Source organism: Apis florea, unplaced genomic scaffold, assembly GCF_048593485.1.
Source record: "Apis florea isolate Af1SG1 unplaced genomic scaffold, ASM4859348v1 contig_3496_pilon, whole genome shotgun sequence".
NCBI classification, from domain to species: domain Eukaryota; kingdom Metazoa; phylum Arthropoda; class Insecta; order Hymenoptera; family Apidae; genus Apis; species Apis florea.
The window spans coordinates 6,838,196-6,855,354 of NW_028256773.1; the positions used below are offsets into that span (position 1 = coordinate 6,838,196).

The 17,159-nt window shown below is 44.5% G+C and overlaps 1 protein-coding gene across 5 annotated transcripts in view; it reads right to left on the reverse strand.

Moving 5' to 3' along the window:
- LOC147656836 (protein muscleblind-like) overlaps positions 1-17,159 on the reverse strand; it is a 229,588-nt gene that overhangs the window by 193,475 nt on the left and 18,954 nt on the right. For 4 of the 5 annotated variants that reach the window (XM_086913470.1, XM_086913472.1, XM_086913474.1 and 1 more), the window contains exons 2-3: positions 14,398-16,738; positions 13,541-13,882 (exon numbers count right to left, since the gene is read on the reverse strand). In XM_086913470.1, coding sequence (XP_086769596.1) covers positions 13,541-13,726 — 186 coding nt within the window. In that variant the 5' untranslated portion in view covers positions 13,727-13,882; positions 14,398-16,738. The remainder of the gene's footprint in view (positions 1-13,540; positions 13,883-14,397; positions 16,739-17,159) is intronic. The other variant, XM_086913471.1, reaches the window with a different exon arrangement.

The window sequence follows — 17,159 nt, forward strand, 5'->3', positions numbered from 1 at the left end:
TTGCTCGCGAATCGAATTTGTCGAACGAATCTAATCTTTCGCGAGGCGAGAAATAAAATCTCGCTTTGAACTATTCGAATGGATTATTCCGTGGAAAACACGGGAAAACGAGAGCGTTGTGCAACAACAGTCGCGTTTTTCGAAACAGCCACATCCTCTTTCCTCTTTCCTCCCACCGCGCATCCTACCTATATATCCCTCCTTCTCTTCTCTCTCGCCTCTCTCTCTCTCTCTCTTTCCGTTAAAAGCACGGCCCGAAGCTCTTCAATTATGCAACATTCGTCACTATTAATCACCTCTGCTCGTTTACCACCACCCCACCAGTACGATCCACCAGTGAAATTTGTAACACCCGATAATATAACGTTGAAACGGCATAATTCATGCTCACACTCCTCCCGTACACGAGGAACCTTTTAACAGTTTTTTCAGCCGGACGCGCACACCGTTTCGAAACGATAACCGTCCATCGAGCGCCATCTAGCGCCTCCCCTCTCTCCCCCCACCCTCCCTTTCCGCGGACGCCTCAGCTCGAGGATTACGATCGACGCGCGCTCTCTGCGTATCGTGGGGATATTTCCCTAGGCCTAGTTCGATTCGATGTTGGTATACCCTTTCCGGAAGGGGGAGTGGGCGGCTCTAATGTATTACGATCCGGAAAAAGAAGACGCTCGGAACGACGCGGGATCACGCGATAAATGAAAGCGAAACAGCCGAAATTGAAATAAAATATCGGATATCGGCGATGCCACGGGGGCCCACTAGCGGCAGCTTTTAAAGAAATTGGCAGGGACACGAAGTGCGCATCTGCGATATCAGCTGTACTTTTATTTTCATACAGCGTGTCGGCATTTTCTTTTTTTTTTTTTTTTTCAATAGAAGAAAAGGAAGAATGAGAATTATCGCGTGGTATCTAATTAATTAATTCGCAAATGACTCGTATTTATATTTAAGAAACCGATCGACTCGGAATTTTTCTTCATGTTCGATCAAAACGTTTTTCTGGTAATATATTACAAGTCGAGTCGCCGTTTTATTAGTGAAAAAAAAAATTGAAAAATAAAATTTTATCTCAATCCCTTGATCGGTGATAATCTATATATATATATACATCTTTTATTATCTTTTATTCATTTAATTTATTTTATATCAACACTAATGTAAACACATATGATAACAAAATGTAGGATAACGACACACGAGTGCAAAGGATTAAAACTCGAAGATTAATCACGAAATAATAATAATTTCATTTCCACCAAACACATCATAGCTCCTCCATATCATGTGTATACGTGTGATCGCTTCGACGCTGGTTCCCCGATATCCTCGTATAAAAATAAGAATTTAAACGCGCAAACAAAACGAAGAAACATCTCCGTACGAAACATCCCTTCCACTTCCTTTCCACGAGTCGAATCGACAGATCTTATCGTCCCTCAAAAGAGCCCTTTCTTATTCCTCATCGAGAAATTCCGAACGAAGTAGAATTCCAGGGGTGGCGAGAAACGTGCTCACGATATATATATATATAAAGAGAGAGAGGGAGAGAGAGGTAGTTTTTAGCTGTAACATGTTTTTGTACTCAAGCACCGTGTCTCAAGACCATTTTAGCATCAAATGATATAACTAAGCGGGGACCACACGCGGGAAATATGGTGAGCATTTTCTGGACGGGGGGAACGGGCGAGGACACAGACGTGTGCCGGCTGCTATTATTAAACCGAGACGCATAGCCCAGGATGCGCCAGTCGTGTGTTACTCGGGCCGGCGAGCAAGTGGCCGACTTCTTCTTACCGGAAAACTCTTATAGGGGAGGATGAGAGAGGGACACTGCTCGTTCCTTGATTCGAACGATTTCTTCCAATTTGTATCCTCACAAATTCTAATTTTTCGAAACAAATGTGGATTGAAGTATCAAAAAAAAATCAATCTCAAATTCTTATAATTGCTTTTCAAATTCGCAACGTATATACACGTGCACGTGGGTGTACGACATTTAGTCGTGGGAATTCGAAATAAAAGAGGGGAGGGGAAGAAAAAAAGGAACGCACGCGTACAGAGAGGAGGGATAGGGGGGAGGGGGGAGGAAGGAGGAACGTGACAGAAAAAACCGGCGTGAAATATAGCGACGAGCGGGGGATCATTAAAACTCCTCCACCAGTTTCGCACTTGAACGTATTTCACGCACGGATGTGCGCGTAGCTATTGTGTTGCAACCACCACCACCACCACCACCACCACCCCTGGTTCATCCGTTATCGCGCGCGGCCACGACTTTTTCCACCACCAAGGGTGGTTTTATTATCTTTACACGTATGCGCGAAACCGGAAAGGAGCGTATTCGACACGAAGGAAATCCGCACCTTCGCGATTCTTCTTCCCTGCCTGCCCTACTTTGTACCTCCCCGCCTTTTAAATCGTCGCAGTTTTTTGTATTGCCGGGTTCAATTCTTCCGAGGCAACGTTTCTCCGATATTCTCCTCGAGACGAGGTTGAGAAAGGTGTTCTTTTTCTATGTAGTAAATAAATGAAGATATTTGTATTTCTACGATTGGAAAATGCGAAATAGAGGGAATTACCATCGAAGTTTCCGCGATGCTTAACGAATGAACACCGATGTGATCGAATGACCTATATTTTTCCCTGCAAATACGCACCATGTTTTTACTAGGAATCGCGCGATAGGTCCGAATAAGCGACAAGGAAGGAGGTGAAGAATTATTGTTTTATTCACACGACGATATCTCGAAGGCCGGAAGTCGTATCGAGATAAACGAAAAACCGCGTTAAAATGTAAGATTCCGCGTTTCCAACGATCGTTGACTCGTTGACCGGAAGTTATTAGCATCGAAGTTCATAACGATTCAAAGTTTTGCCAAATTTCAATTAAATGGTTTTCGATAAATAAAACGAATTAAAAATTACTTTTTATTTTCGTTGACCGGAAGTCGATTTTTAAGGCCAATCAATAAAGGATAAAATTCGTTCTATTCTCGTTTAGTAAAGAAAATCATTTCTTAACTTTTTTTTTAGATAAAAAAAAATATGTGCAACGCATTTGCATAAATATCCGTTCAATTTACACGAGTGTTCCTATCTTCATCTAATCTCATTTCCGAGCTGGAACTGGAAGGGGAAAAAAGCGCGGCCAAACAACAACGTACTGCGTGTTATAATCGATGATTCACCGATGAATTTCAAAGAGGCAGCAGCGTGTCGTTTCCATCGACGATAGGAGGCAGTCGAGTTTCGCAATAGCGTTACCTAACCTCTGTTGCATACACGTCGCGGCGTATACGTGGCGTATACACGTACTGCCTCCCTCTCTCTCTCTCTCTCTCTCTCTGTTATTGTATTTAAAAATGGAGGACGCGCGGTACGAGTGGTGGATACCGTGTGTGACGTATGGAGTCACGCAATGCGTACGCTCGAGTCACGTAGTATTATTCTTTCCCTCCCTCGTGAATAGGAAGCGTGGACACGTACTTTGAATTTACCTCTCGAATGTTATTATATTATAATGGACGCTATTTTGACCCGCTCGTTAAATTTTCTATCACCAATCTTTCCATCATACCTATTTCGCTATTTGTATCAATAGACGAACCTTTTATGAACCTTTTGTATCCAAGGTCGTCCTATTAAGACAAATTGTTCGGATTCAACTTGACCTCGAGCTGTCGTATCGCCGATACGATATATCGACTTGGGGGAAAAAAAAAAAGAAAGAAGAGAAACCTTTCCTTTTTTTCTCTCCTCCTCCTTACATCCGCACCTAGTTCGCTTTCCAACGGAAAGTGTATTCCAGTGTATGGAAGGCTTCCGTGAAAATGCAAATCTGATCGGCACTCGAGCGAATTTACGATGGAGATCCACCGCTGTTGGCCTCGCTAAGGGTCTGAGAAAGCAACGATCAGCACTTCATTAGCGCTGTTCTCCTCACGAATAAGAAGCCAGCCTCCGTCGTAACGCTTTTCTAAAAGGAAGACGGGCAAGAACGGCGAAACCTTCCTCGATTCGAGACAATCCCTCGAACGAGAAATTCCTGCGATCGTACAACGCCACAAGACTGCGTTATGTTACTTTTTCCTTCTTTTCAAACTCTTTAATCGAAATCTATACCTCGAGGAAACGTTCGAAAAGGGAGTCGTGACGAGATTGATCAAAGATTCGGTTAAAAAAAGACCCATTTTTTGATCAGATTCAAATTGAGCGCGCCGAGTTACGTAACAAGTGGGCCGGCCTGCCAGTCCCGACTTAATTTATTTGATTTATTACCAGGCGTCCCCATCCAACGATGCCCTCCAATCGATATCCGTACACGTAAACCCCCCACGTCTCACCTAACTTTCCTAAACCTACGTGCCTACGTTGATATTCCGCTCTTCTTTCGAAGACGAACGCGTCTTCTACGCGAACAAAAAAGTCCAATCCAATAATCCCACGATCATCGACTTCATGAAATTGTCATTCGTTCAATTCGTCTCTGAAGAAGAGGTCGAACGACAAAGAAAAGAAGAAGAAGAAGGGAAGAAAGAAAGAAAGAGGCAGCAGGAGGAGGATAGAGGGTTTATCTCGCATAGCTGAGCGCAGGCAAACTGAGCACACCGTCTGGCATGGGCGCAGGCAGCAGGGCCACGGGCCAGGAATCGATAACACATGACGGCATATAGGCACATACTGGACTGACCACAGAATGCCATCCCCACCCACCCCAATCCGCGATCCCCCTTTCTCGGTTGCATCCCCCGACGACGACACGCACGGAAATGCGCGCAGGCAACCAACCCCCGCCCTTCTATTACAGGCTAATGCCGTTCACTCGTAAATTACCCTGAAAGCGATAGATACGGTAACCTGGCCGCTGCGCTGCATCCACCTACGATTTTTATACCCTCGAGACCCGCACCTGTTCACGAAAAGCGATCGTGGTTTGATTCGTGGTTTTCTTCAAAGTGATGTGATACGTGTAACGATATTTGATTCCATTGAAATTTTTACATTTCAAAGGGTGAAGGGAGAATCTTGGATACAAAAACCTGTCGTGCATCTTCGTCGAGAAATCGAAGAAACGATTAATCAAAAGAAAAAATACCCCCTCGTTTCGACGATCGTTTCAACGATCAACGAATCACTTTCCTTTCACTACGCGTCCCCTTTATAAATGTTCCTAGAGACTGACTGAAAAGAAGAAGGAAAGAAAAAAAAAAAAAAAAAAAGAAACACGCGAAAGCGATACGGAAAAGCTGTGTGTATCCCGACATATACACGTGAAACCGCATCTCTCCGGCGGAGAGGGTTCGGATGAGACAGAGGGAATAAAAAGGGGGAGGGGAGGAGATACGAAAGGCCTTCGGATGGAACAGGTGGAAGAGATACCAGAGGGAGCAAAGAGAGAGAGAGAGAGAGAGGGAGAGAAGAGCTCTTGATCTTTCGAGGCAATTAAATGAATTTCCACTTGGGTGGAATGGCAAACGTTTAGAGAAACGGCTCCCTCCACGTAAGATATTCCGACGAGCACTCCTAGATATCAGAGAGGTAATATCGGGAAGGAGAAGAGGCGCAGTTTGTGGGCTAGAAGTAATACACGAGAATACTCTGGATGTACGTCTCCCTCGGTATAGAAGGCACCAGTCTGTACGTACGTACGTCCGTCCGTCCGTCTGTCTGCGCTCGTCTGTCGCCGACTCTCTCTCCTTCGAATCGATCCCTCCCCCCCACCCCAAACTAACAATGCACCAGCTATAAACGGGCAAACACACACACACGTATACAAGCCTCGCCATCCGTTGATCGCCCTCCTTAACATATATCACGGGGATTTTACGATTCTCCCCCGTACCCACCCCGTACGCCACCTCCCTGTAAAAACGCGTTAGCGCTACGACGGTGGCGGCGGCCAGAAGGAATTCTGAGCGTGGGCTCGCGGTTGAAAAGAAACGGGAGAGAGCGGATACCGCGATAAATATAAATCCTCGTCCTCCGCGCAATCCCCTCTTGGCCCCTGCGTAACTGTCTAACGACGGAGGAAAGAGCGTCGGAGAAACGCGCAGCATCCACGGCCAGTGCCAACGAATGAATCGAACGTGCTCGTGGAACGCCGGGGTTCGCGTGCCTTACGCGGAAAGAAGGTCGGGCGATGCAGGCCTTTGAACCCTGGGACGAAAGACGAAAGCCGCCCGCGCCCTTTGCCCCGATAGCGACACGCCATTGACAAGTGTCTGTCGATCGCTTGGCCGAGCTCGAGCAATTTTATTTCGCGCCTCTCTGAATTAACATTTGGATTTTCGATACGATAATTCGATCAATTGTAGAGGGCAGGATTCTAAATTTGGATGAATTTGGTTCCGTCGAAGGTTGAAATATTTAGCTTTTAAAATTTGATTTTGAAAAAAAAGGATGAAGTTTATCGCAGGTTTTTTCTCAAAGAGAGAATTTGCACATGGGTGCCTTTTTGAGGGAGGGAAGACGTGATCATTTTGAATAAAAATTACTTTACGTTACGTGAATCCTTGAAATTGCAAAGCGCACGATTTATAACGAGATAAATGTAGCAGTTTACGAATGTAAATGTAAATCGTCATTCGTTCGCCGCATCACCGATTACAACGTTCAAAGAATAATCATCGACGGTTTAATTGCCCCGTGTACGAGAGCAAGTACTCGAAACAACGCGAGTACACGGATAAATTCCACTTTTGAAAAACCGATCAATCGATGAAATCGTAAAACCAAATACCCGCGTACGCTTTGCCACTCGAGCATCGGCTCGAGCATCGACAAATACATACTTCCACGTGTGTCCACTACTTCAAAAGTTTCTGCTATCCCCGTTACAACTTAGCGTCATTTGATACCACGTGATATCGGAAACTTGGCTTTGACTCATTTTTCATAAAATGTGATATAACATTGCTTTTTGCGGAAATCAAACTCACCGTTTAAAAATATCCGTTCTACTCGGTGATCGAGTTTTGTCGCAGACGATAATTTCATATAATCCTTTTGATTTAATTTTTTAAACGTATTTGAATTTGAATTCGCTTCACAAAATTACCGTACATATACCGTAACGTAACATTTCTTCCTTAAAGTAATTACAGACTGCTAGAATTTATAAAAGAATTCGCAAATATTTATACGCAATATACTTAGCATCCATTCCGCGATTATTAGCATTAAAAAAAAAAAAAAAAAAAAGTTGTGCCTTGCAATCTCCAATCTATCTCTCGCCTTCTTCCAACATTCCAAAGATATCTTTTCATCGAAACGTTCATCCTTGCCCAGAATCCCTGGTACAACGATCGCCGTTCATCGTTACCAGCGAAGCGATCAAAGCTCCACCTCGCGCTGAAAACTGGCAGGTGGCCAAAAATCGCGTTTCCGGATTGCCCGGAGCCACGATCGGCGCACAACGATCTGCGCATCGCGCACGAGTATTTCCCCAGCTCTGTGTCGAGGCGCGCGCAGTAACTTTAGATTCTTGCGGGATTCACTGGGCAACGACAGCGTCGTATTTCCGTGACGGGATCAGAAAATCGGGATTGGTGGACTGGTACTGGCGAGACAAAGTGAGAAAAGAGAGATAGAAAGAGGTGGAGAACGTTCACGGTAGCAGACACGAAAAACATAGTTAACAGCTGCTACCGTCGCCACTACCGCTACAGCTATCGGCGTCGTTGTGCTTCTCCCTCCCTCTCTCTCGCTCTCCCTCCCTCCTTTTATTCCGTCTTCGTTCCTCTTTAACTCCGGCACCTGTCGCGTCCGTTAACGCGAGACTAAAATACGAAACGACGTAACTCGTGAGCGGAATCGTCCCACGGAACAAAACCTTTCGTTCGACGTGGATACGTCTCTCTCTTTACCTGGCAGCTTCTCGCCGCTTCCTTGATATTATTAGTTATTGGTTTTAACTCTTTCCAGACGGATTTTATCAATGAATGAATACGGTGTTGCGAACAATGAATCGAGGAGGGAAAGTAAGACGAGCGAATAAATTTATGAAACGTGTAATCTCGTTTTTAATAAAATTCTACGATCCGATAAATCTTAATAAAATAGTAATAAAAATTGTAGCAACTTTCATATCTATTATTTACGAGTTTCTTCTTTTTTACACACAAAAAAAAAAAAAGAAATTACACCTAGTTGATCGTGAGTCGAAAAATAGGATTTACGAGCGAAGCGTGGAAGTTATAGTTGTTGCGCGTAGTTTTCAAGTAATGCTGGTGGTACGATGCTTCAATAGTCACGTGGCACGGTGGTGAACGAACGAAACAGAGGTTAGGAAATGAAGATGAATAGGTGTGCAATTTATAACCGTGGCTTACGTTTGATTTTCTTTTTTACGGCGTTAAAAAGAAAATTGTTGTTAGGCGAGTTACCGGCATGTTGCATCGATTTTAATAAAAAAAATTGTAACGATGAAAGTTTATCTTCTATTTTTATTTAGAAAAAGCCCGAAAGACTTTGATATTTTTTATCACGGTTGTGATATTAATTTTTGTCTGAAAGAAAACACCGAAAATTTATATTATATTTACAACGTATCCACAAATAATCTCTACATTTAATTACGATCCGCTATTTCGCCACAATGTTATTCCTCTTGTCACGAAACCGGTCTCAGAAACTACATATCTACGTAATCAAAGACACGGCTATCCAAAAACAACGAAGATTTAACGAGGAAAAATAGGTCATCGTAGAAACTATCAATCTTCCCCGGACTGTAACAGAAACAAGCTATACCTCGTGATCTTTCTGAAAACATAAGCTATACACGTTCGACTCTCGTATAGCAGCCAGAGACAGAATTGTCTCCCGGGCGACGAATTACTCGCGTAGGTGGCAGTCACCAGAAATATTACGACCGAAGATAGCAACTCCATCGATTAATATGCTTCTCTCTCTCTCTCTCTCTCTCTCTCTCTCTCTCTCTCTGTAATACGACTCCCTTAATATTATTATTATTCCACCAGCCCAATAACAATGCCTCGATAAAATATAGCTGATACACTTTTATTTTTACTTTAATCGGTTAGATCAAATAGATCGAAACTCTGCTCTAACGAAACGAGTCTGTCTATTTTTTCATTGTAATTTTCATTAATTTTTTCAATAACATTTATCGCTTCTCATTCTCGCTCAAGCGTCGAGCTTAAAAAATCTTATTTACCACCGGTTATTGCTCCGCTTTTGTAAAGAAGTTAGTTCACGGAGGAGGATCAGTCGATAAGCGTCAAGTTTCATTTCATATTTTCTCGTGTGGCGAGAGTTATCAGCGTGGGAACGAGGCTTTATCGTTCTACGTACGTATGCGAATTGGAAAACGTTCGAACGAGCGAAAAGGGGAAAAAAGAATGCGTCGCGTATCTACCGTTTCACGGAATGGGTGTGAGTTTACATGCAGGATACGCTTTAGGAATGGGTGTGGGCGAATCATATCTTACTTCAAGCCTGATATATATATATATATATATTTCCAACGAATCATCGAGAAAAAAAAACACTACTCACTCGAACCATTACGCGATAGAATTATTCATCGTTCATAAAATTCGAAAAGATCTTGAAAACTGGATAACACTGGATTTTATGTTGGCATCGAAATTACGGATCATCTGATATCATCAGAACGGAATAACTGCGGATGATGCGTCGAACGGAATTGTACCTGCTCAAAGTGGAGTACGTGTTGCAAAGAGGGAAGACGGAACGTGGGAAGGAAAGTGTGGGATCGTGTGACGATAAAACACAGTTTATACGCAGAGAATTTTCGACGACCCTTCCCCTCCCTTTCTCCCCTTTTCCGTGACATCTGCGACCAAGAAATGGCCGGCGCCCGATGTCGTTTTCCCCGCCGCGTAAAACGCTTGACAGTCAAATTAATTGAAAGTTTTAAGGTAATTGGAATCGATAACGGCGAGGTGAATAAGAGCCGCCACCACCACCCCGCCTCGTCGCCAACCCCTCCCCTGAAGGGGTGTTCGGTCGAAGGGAGGGGAGGGGTTGAAGGAACGTCCGTGCCTTCGAGGAAGTCGAGAGAGAGAGAGAGGGAGACGACTCGAGGGGGAACGAACGTTCTCTGTCCTGTCATATTCCTCCCCCTCCTCTTTACCACCACCGATATTGTATATTCCGGGGAAACGGAGAAGGGGTCGATTAGGTCCACTTTAATATCCCGCCACCATCCAATCGGTCTAATTGGAGTCGAACCTACGAATTTCATTCGGCGGAGGAGGATCGTAACGTTCTTAATACGCGTGTGCGGGGCGTGTGCCCTCCTCGAAGGGTTGCTGTTGATGGTCGTTTTAAATTCGAGGATCCTGTGTATCGAAAAATACATCGAATAAGGTTCCCTTTTTTCGAACTCGAAGAATCGAATAGAGAGGATCGAGGAACAAGAACGAATTCTAATTTACGTGGAGAGAGAACGGAAGAGGAGATCGATTATCGATGAATCGAAAGACCCGCGAATTACCTTTATGCGGCAAGGTGGAGGGGGAGGAATAATCCACGGGGGGAGGGGGATCGTTACTTACGCGTCATGAACCCCCTTAGCGATTCCACCTCTCCCCGCCGATACCACGCGAAAGAATAGCCCCGATTTTCGGCCACAATTTTCTTCCTTCCAGCAAATTAATCTAGCTTTTACCGTAGCTGATACCGTCTCGAACATTAAACGCGGTAGACGTACGAAACGGGCAATAGCCCCTTGTTCCACCCCCTTTTATACCTCCGGCTCCTCGAAAAATGAGCCTTTATTTCATCGGTCGAGCGTAAGGAGAGAGAAAGAGAGAGAGAGAGAGAGAGACGGCCACCACTTCTGCCACTTCTAAACGGCACGAGAAACGAGAGAGAAGACGTTACGGGTTCCCCACAGTCGGACCAAACTCCCGTCCACCTAATGCAATGGTTTATTGCTAATATTTCTTCACGAGTAATATCGGTTCGCGCCTCTTCGGCTACAAGTTTCTCTTATATTACGACGCGGGGAGGAACGTCCTATGGCCGGATCTATTTACATTCTTCCCTTCTTTTGCGCTCGAGTGATTTCCAAAAAAAAGTACGAAAGTATCAAAACTCTTTACTTTTTTAATGTTACGAAAGTATAAAAATATACAATCCAGTAGTATATCGGAAAGAAAATTCTCCAAATTCTTCTCGAAGAAAAGAAACTTGGACTAAATCAACTCGAGTAGATTCTACGCGTGGAAAAAATCGTGAAGATCAACGGTAAAAAAAAAGAATGGGATAACCGTAAGGGAGGAGTGATCAGGTACAAACGAGTACACGTTGCAGAAGCAGAGAGGGAGATTAAACGTGGACCGGCATAGACGTGGTGTTCTATTCGGGCGAAACGATTAAGCGTAACGAGTGCCACTATTGAGTAAGAACGTGCGAGCTGCAAACGAGGCAAAGAGATGGGCGAGGGATCGGCGGACAACGGGGCCTTTCAGCCGGGTCTCCACCGACATTAATAGCTTCCAGAATTAAACGACGACTCGGCCAACGTGGCCCGACGACTCACGTACCGACGTATACATCATTGTCGACGGTGACGCGCGCCATCGTCGTACGCAAGCACGCCTCTCTCTATCGTCCGCCCGACCGACAGTAAGAATAATCTAACCGTTTAATCATCGAACTTCATTTCTGCAAACTGTGGAACAGCGAAAGAGAGAGAGAGAGAAAGAGAGAGAGAGAGAGTAAACGATAAATACAGAAATGATAATGCGCCGAAACGAAAGAACAATTTGGATTATTTTGATGGTCGTGATGATTGGAGAGATTATGGAAAAATCGTCTTTTGTTAATTTTTTTCCGTTTCTTTTTGTGACTCTTGTAAATATGCGTGTGTAAAAGTGATCATCGAAATAAATCTTAAAAGATCTTTTTTTTTGGGGGGAGGGGGAGGGGAAGAAAAGAATATTCGAAGCAGTAAGCATGGACGAGTAAAAGGTGGTTTTGAACTTGTATAATTAAAAATTGATAGTTAAGGAAAATGGAAAGTTTGTAAAATTGCTTATTCATTAATTGCATTAATTAACGATAATATTATTTTCCTTATTTTATTATCTCTTTAAAATTACTAAATGAACTTTCAACTTTGATATATTCCAAGCTTCATTGTATTTCCAATTGGGTAAAGAAATATTGATCTCGTCAACTCTTAAATTTATTATTGCGTGAAATGTCCACTTAAGAGATAGTCACACGTACGTATGAATTAAAAATTCAGTGTTTTTCTTTATTGTATCTATAATATCAAAATTGGTTTAAAAATTTTGCCTAAACTCTAAAAAAAATATTCACCACCAATTTCATTCGCGTTGTCAATCGAAAATCGACGAAATCTCTTTAAATTCTCGATCAAAATACCAATTCCAAACTAAAGAAAAAAAAAAAAACTTGAAATCCATTATTTACTATTATCTATTCCGTGAAATTCTCTTCTTCAAACTCGAACACAATCAAGAATATCGAGACCCTGAAACGTCTTCCACGAAGGAAATAGCGACGATCGATCGCGCACCTTTTGTTTCATCTCAATCACCGACAGCACACACGTGTTCTTCACGCGTGTCGTTTCACGTTCCCAAACTTCCCTCCCCCTTAAACTCTGTCGTAGCTATTAGCAAAAAAAAAAAAAAAAAAAAGTTTTCCAATTTTAGCACAGAAAATATCCTCCACCCCTGTTCGAGAAATCGTTCCTGATTCGTCAAACTCGTCCACCATAAGTTTTTCACTCTCTCCTCCCCCCTCCCTCCTGTTGAGTAATTGTCGCTATTAATAACTGCAAATTCAATCCACGGATCCAATATCCATCGCCGAGAGGCCGCGCCCTGATCGTATCTCCTCCTCCTCCTCCTGTGTGTACCCCGCTAGTTGCTGCTCCTCCGGAAGAAATTTATACGGCGACAGCTTTATTAGAAGTCATCCCTAGTCGTTACGCGAAATTGAAAGTCGACAGGTGGGGGGCGTCAATCCCATAGAAGGAACAAATATTTAGAAATATGAAAAATCGAAGAGTCGGGTTTTTACAGCAACGGGATCGATAAGATTTCGAGAGGAGAAGTCGAATTTCGAATCAAAAATCTGAAGAAGATAATCCGACAGGTGGAATCGTAGCGATCAACAAGGCGTAAAGATCGCACATGTTGTGTCCAGGAACGAAGAAAAGGAACGACAGATCCCTCGAATCTTCCTACGATCTTAAAAAATAACGATCGCTCGTATGAGGCTACCAAAGGTTAACCCATCCCTGCCAATTGGAACGACAGGAACGAAGGAAGAAATAATTTTACGAAAAGCTGAATCCGGGATCAACGTTGGATAATTGCAATCAACTTATCGAAAATCTATCACGATATAAAATTAATAGGCAGAGATATGTATACGGTATGCGCAAGCTCGTGTACGCTGGAATAAGGACGACGCTTAGCAGCCACGTAGGGTAGCCAAAAAGCGGATAATATAACACGGGGGAAGGGAGGGAGGGAACTGTGAACTCGATTATACAATGGTTAGTTACCTTGATACTGTCGTAGCAAGCGGTGACCCGTCCGTTCTGCACCTCGACGTTAGCCGGCGGATGGGCGAACTTGCACTCCGTGTCGGGCCTGGTGCACTTGTTGCGCTGGAACTCTCTGCAAACCTCTAGCTGCAGCCACCGGGAGTCCTTGCCGTTCAGTAGGTTATTCATGTTGACCATTGCCATAATTCCAATTCCTGGAAGACCGTGGGACTTATACTTCTTCTCTTCGAGCGAAGGACAACACAAAAGTCCGGCTTTTCGACCCGACTTTTCAACTTATCTCTCCTCTTCCTCTCGATCCCCACGTAGCCTGTTCACGGTCGCGTTCACTCGCACCGTCTGATCGCAGCCAAGGATACAAGTGTTTTTTTTTTTTTTTTTTCTTTTACTTATTGACACCGGCCCGCCAAACTCATTGGCACTTGGGGGAATCCCGTCGAACCGTGAAAAATCGCACGCATTCGTCCCTTTCGCGCTTCTACCTGCTCGATCCGCTTCCGCTCTTTCTCTCTCTCTCTCTCTCTCTCTCTCTCTCTCGTTCACGCGTCCAACCAGCCAACGGATCGTATAACCCGGCAAGCGTCCGCTCCCCGCTCTTCCTTTGTCTTCTTCGTCGATCTCAATGGACGGGCCGATCCAACAATTTCCTACTTTATCGATAGATCGATAGGAGAGATGATACAAGATACAAGAACCGCGCGAACGGACGCTTGGCCGGATATACAAGAGAAACGCGGCATTCGTTCGACACGCGTTCGTACCCCCACGGGTCCATTCACACTCACGATCCGCTCATCGAAATCCCCCCAAGTGCCTCGAGTATTTTCCGATACTATGATAAATATGGTAGGTACCTTTTCGAGCAAGAAGTGAATTTTCTTTGAGTAGGAGCGAGGAGTAACTTATTGTCCCATGAACGAGTCCCAAGCGTGGCGAGCTGCAGATCTTCGATCTTTTTCTATCTTCCGTGTAGAGTTTCTCTGTCCTCTTCGGATCTCTCCAGTTTTTTCTATCTTCCGTGTAGTTCCGTAGCGAATCACGTGGAGGAAAAAAAAAAGAAAACACGCGGCAACACCGTACGAAGATCCGGACTTATCTTCTCTAACTCGCGCTCGAGCTTTGAGAAAACTCGATCGTCGATCCTCTCCTCTTCCTCTTAATTTTCGATCGCCTCGCTACCTTCGTTGTCGCGTATTATTATTGTTATTATTAATAATAATAATATTATTATTATTATCGAACACCCGTTCGTGTGTAGGTGAAAGGCTTGCTACGATTGTCACCGGCAAATGTACGTACGGCCAATTCTCTATACTATTTTTAGACGATCATGTACACACACACACACTCGGTTATCGCCTCGGTTGCTCTTTATCAAACACCACTCGTTATCGATCGCAGCCGTTTAGTCGGGTGAGAGACCAGTGTGCGCGGCTCTTAGCGCTGTTTGCCGGTTAAGCTGTGTTAAAGCGTGGTTAACGTGGAGAAAGAGAGCCTCCTTCTTTTTTTTTCCTTTCCTATTCTCGCCACCGACTTTTTCTCCAAAGTCTCCGGGTGGAGAAGGTGTTCGTTCGCAGAGACGTACGGTCGCGTCTCGAGGCCTCGAGATCGGACAGATCGACAGGGGATTTTTGCTTGCGGTAGCGATTGGCGAGAGTGGAAGAAGAATTCTCACGTGGTGGTGAGAAGAAAGTGAAAGAGGAGTAGTATCAAAGGTTGGCAACAAACGACCAAACAAACTTCTTTCTTTCTTTCTCTTTTGTGTGTATATATATATATATATATATGTATATATTATGTATATTGTCAGCGATTAGGCTTCGTGGATTCGTTTAGGCGATTCTGTTGTTATTGTTATTGATGTTGCTGCTGCTGCTGTTGGCCCTCTTTCCGATCTCTGCTTTCCTTTCTCTTTTGTCTTTAGGTGTGTATATATAGGCGTAGCAAGTAAATAAATCCTCGATCCTTCCTCCTTCGATCCTCCTTTTATCCCCGCACTCGGACAGCTTTAGAGAGGGCGCGCGCTTTAGCGAGTGGTACAGTCGGGCAAAAAAAGCTTGAAAGCCTTTCGAGAGAGAAGCTAAACGTCGACCACGGAGGGGTGTATGCGTGTATACGTGTGTATGTATGTATACGTGTATGTGTACGTGTGAGTGTATATAGTGTGCTGCTCTCTTAGACGCGTTTACTCTTTCATTTATCGAATAATTACAGATGTACAATATATATATATATACATATATATATGTAGGCTGGTTGTTGTTGTTGTTGTTGCTGCTGTTGCTGCTGCTGCTCGACTTTTATTGTTACATATACACGCGTATATATATATATATATATGCGTCTCAAAAAGCCAGTCGTGGTGTCCTTCAAGCCGGTTCTCAAGCTAACGCGTGGTGTCTCGTGGCACTCTACTACGAGGACAAGGATGGACGACTCCGGGAAGAGGTAGTAGTAGTAGTAGTAGTAGTAGTAGTAGTAGAAGTAGTGGTAGTAGTAGTAACTAGTAGTAACTAGTAGTAGCGGTAGGCCGTAAGAGAGGAAGGAGACGGATTCTGGAGGTGTAGCGTGAGGCTCTCTCTCGAATTGGGAGGAGGGGAGGGGGGAAGAACAGGGTCACCTGAACTGCTCGAGGAAGAAGAAGAAGAAGAAGAAGAAGAAGAAGGAGAAGGAGAAGGAGGCGACGGGGCGAGAGATGCGGCTTTACTCGCGAGAGGTATGGTGAGGTGAAAGGGAGCGGGGTGGGGTCTCTCTGGTGGACGAGAGAGACGCAGAGTGGGGGGGGGGGGTTTCGAGAGTAAGCGCGAGAGAAGGCGAGAGAAGTAAGTAAGCGGAGCGGGGTGGGGAGGAGGCAGGGGGTCCGATTGCGTGGATCGTAAAAGTGGTGTGCGGCGAAGGGGGGAGGTGTGGGGGAAGGTGTGAGAAGGGGGCCGGGCAGGGGAGGGCGGGGCAGGAGAGACGTGGAAACGACGGAAAAGTGAGGAAAGAGAGATGGAGAGAGAGAGAGAGAGAGAAAGGGGGGAGGAGAGAGAGAAAGAGAGAGAGAGAGAGAGAAGGGAGGGAGAGGAGGTTCGGAAGAGGGAGAGGGGGGATTGCGAGTTAGCGAGTGACGTTGCGTTTCCGTTCCTCGGATTTACGTCATTTATTCGGCGCACTCCTGGTTCCTCCCGCGGTCGAACTCCGGATTCTGCTGTTCTGGAAACATACCAAAAGCGAAAACTCGCGTTACTGCGGATGCAAAGGCTTTAAAATGCTTGTTCTTGTTTTCTCGGGGCCGGGGAGGGGGGGAGAGGGGGCGGCGGGCTGACTGGCTAGTTGGTGGTGGGACGAGACGATGATGAACCAGACTCGATGAAAGGTTCGAAAGAGAGAGAGAGAGAGAGAGAGAGAGAGAGAGATATGGATGACAGATAGAGGAGAGAAGAGTTTGTACGTAAGTGAGTACAGTGACTCGTGAAAGTATATCGTGAATGTAGCTTATTATAGGAAGTTATTTTTTGTGCAATCAAAAGTAGAATCGAAATACTTTCACGGATCGGCTGTACATACAATTCCTTCTTAATTAAAATATCCTATCCAGCATTTTACTGATCGTGCTCGAGAAACACGAAGAACA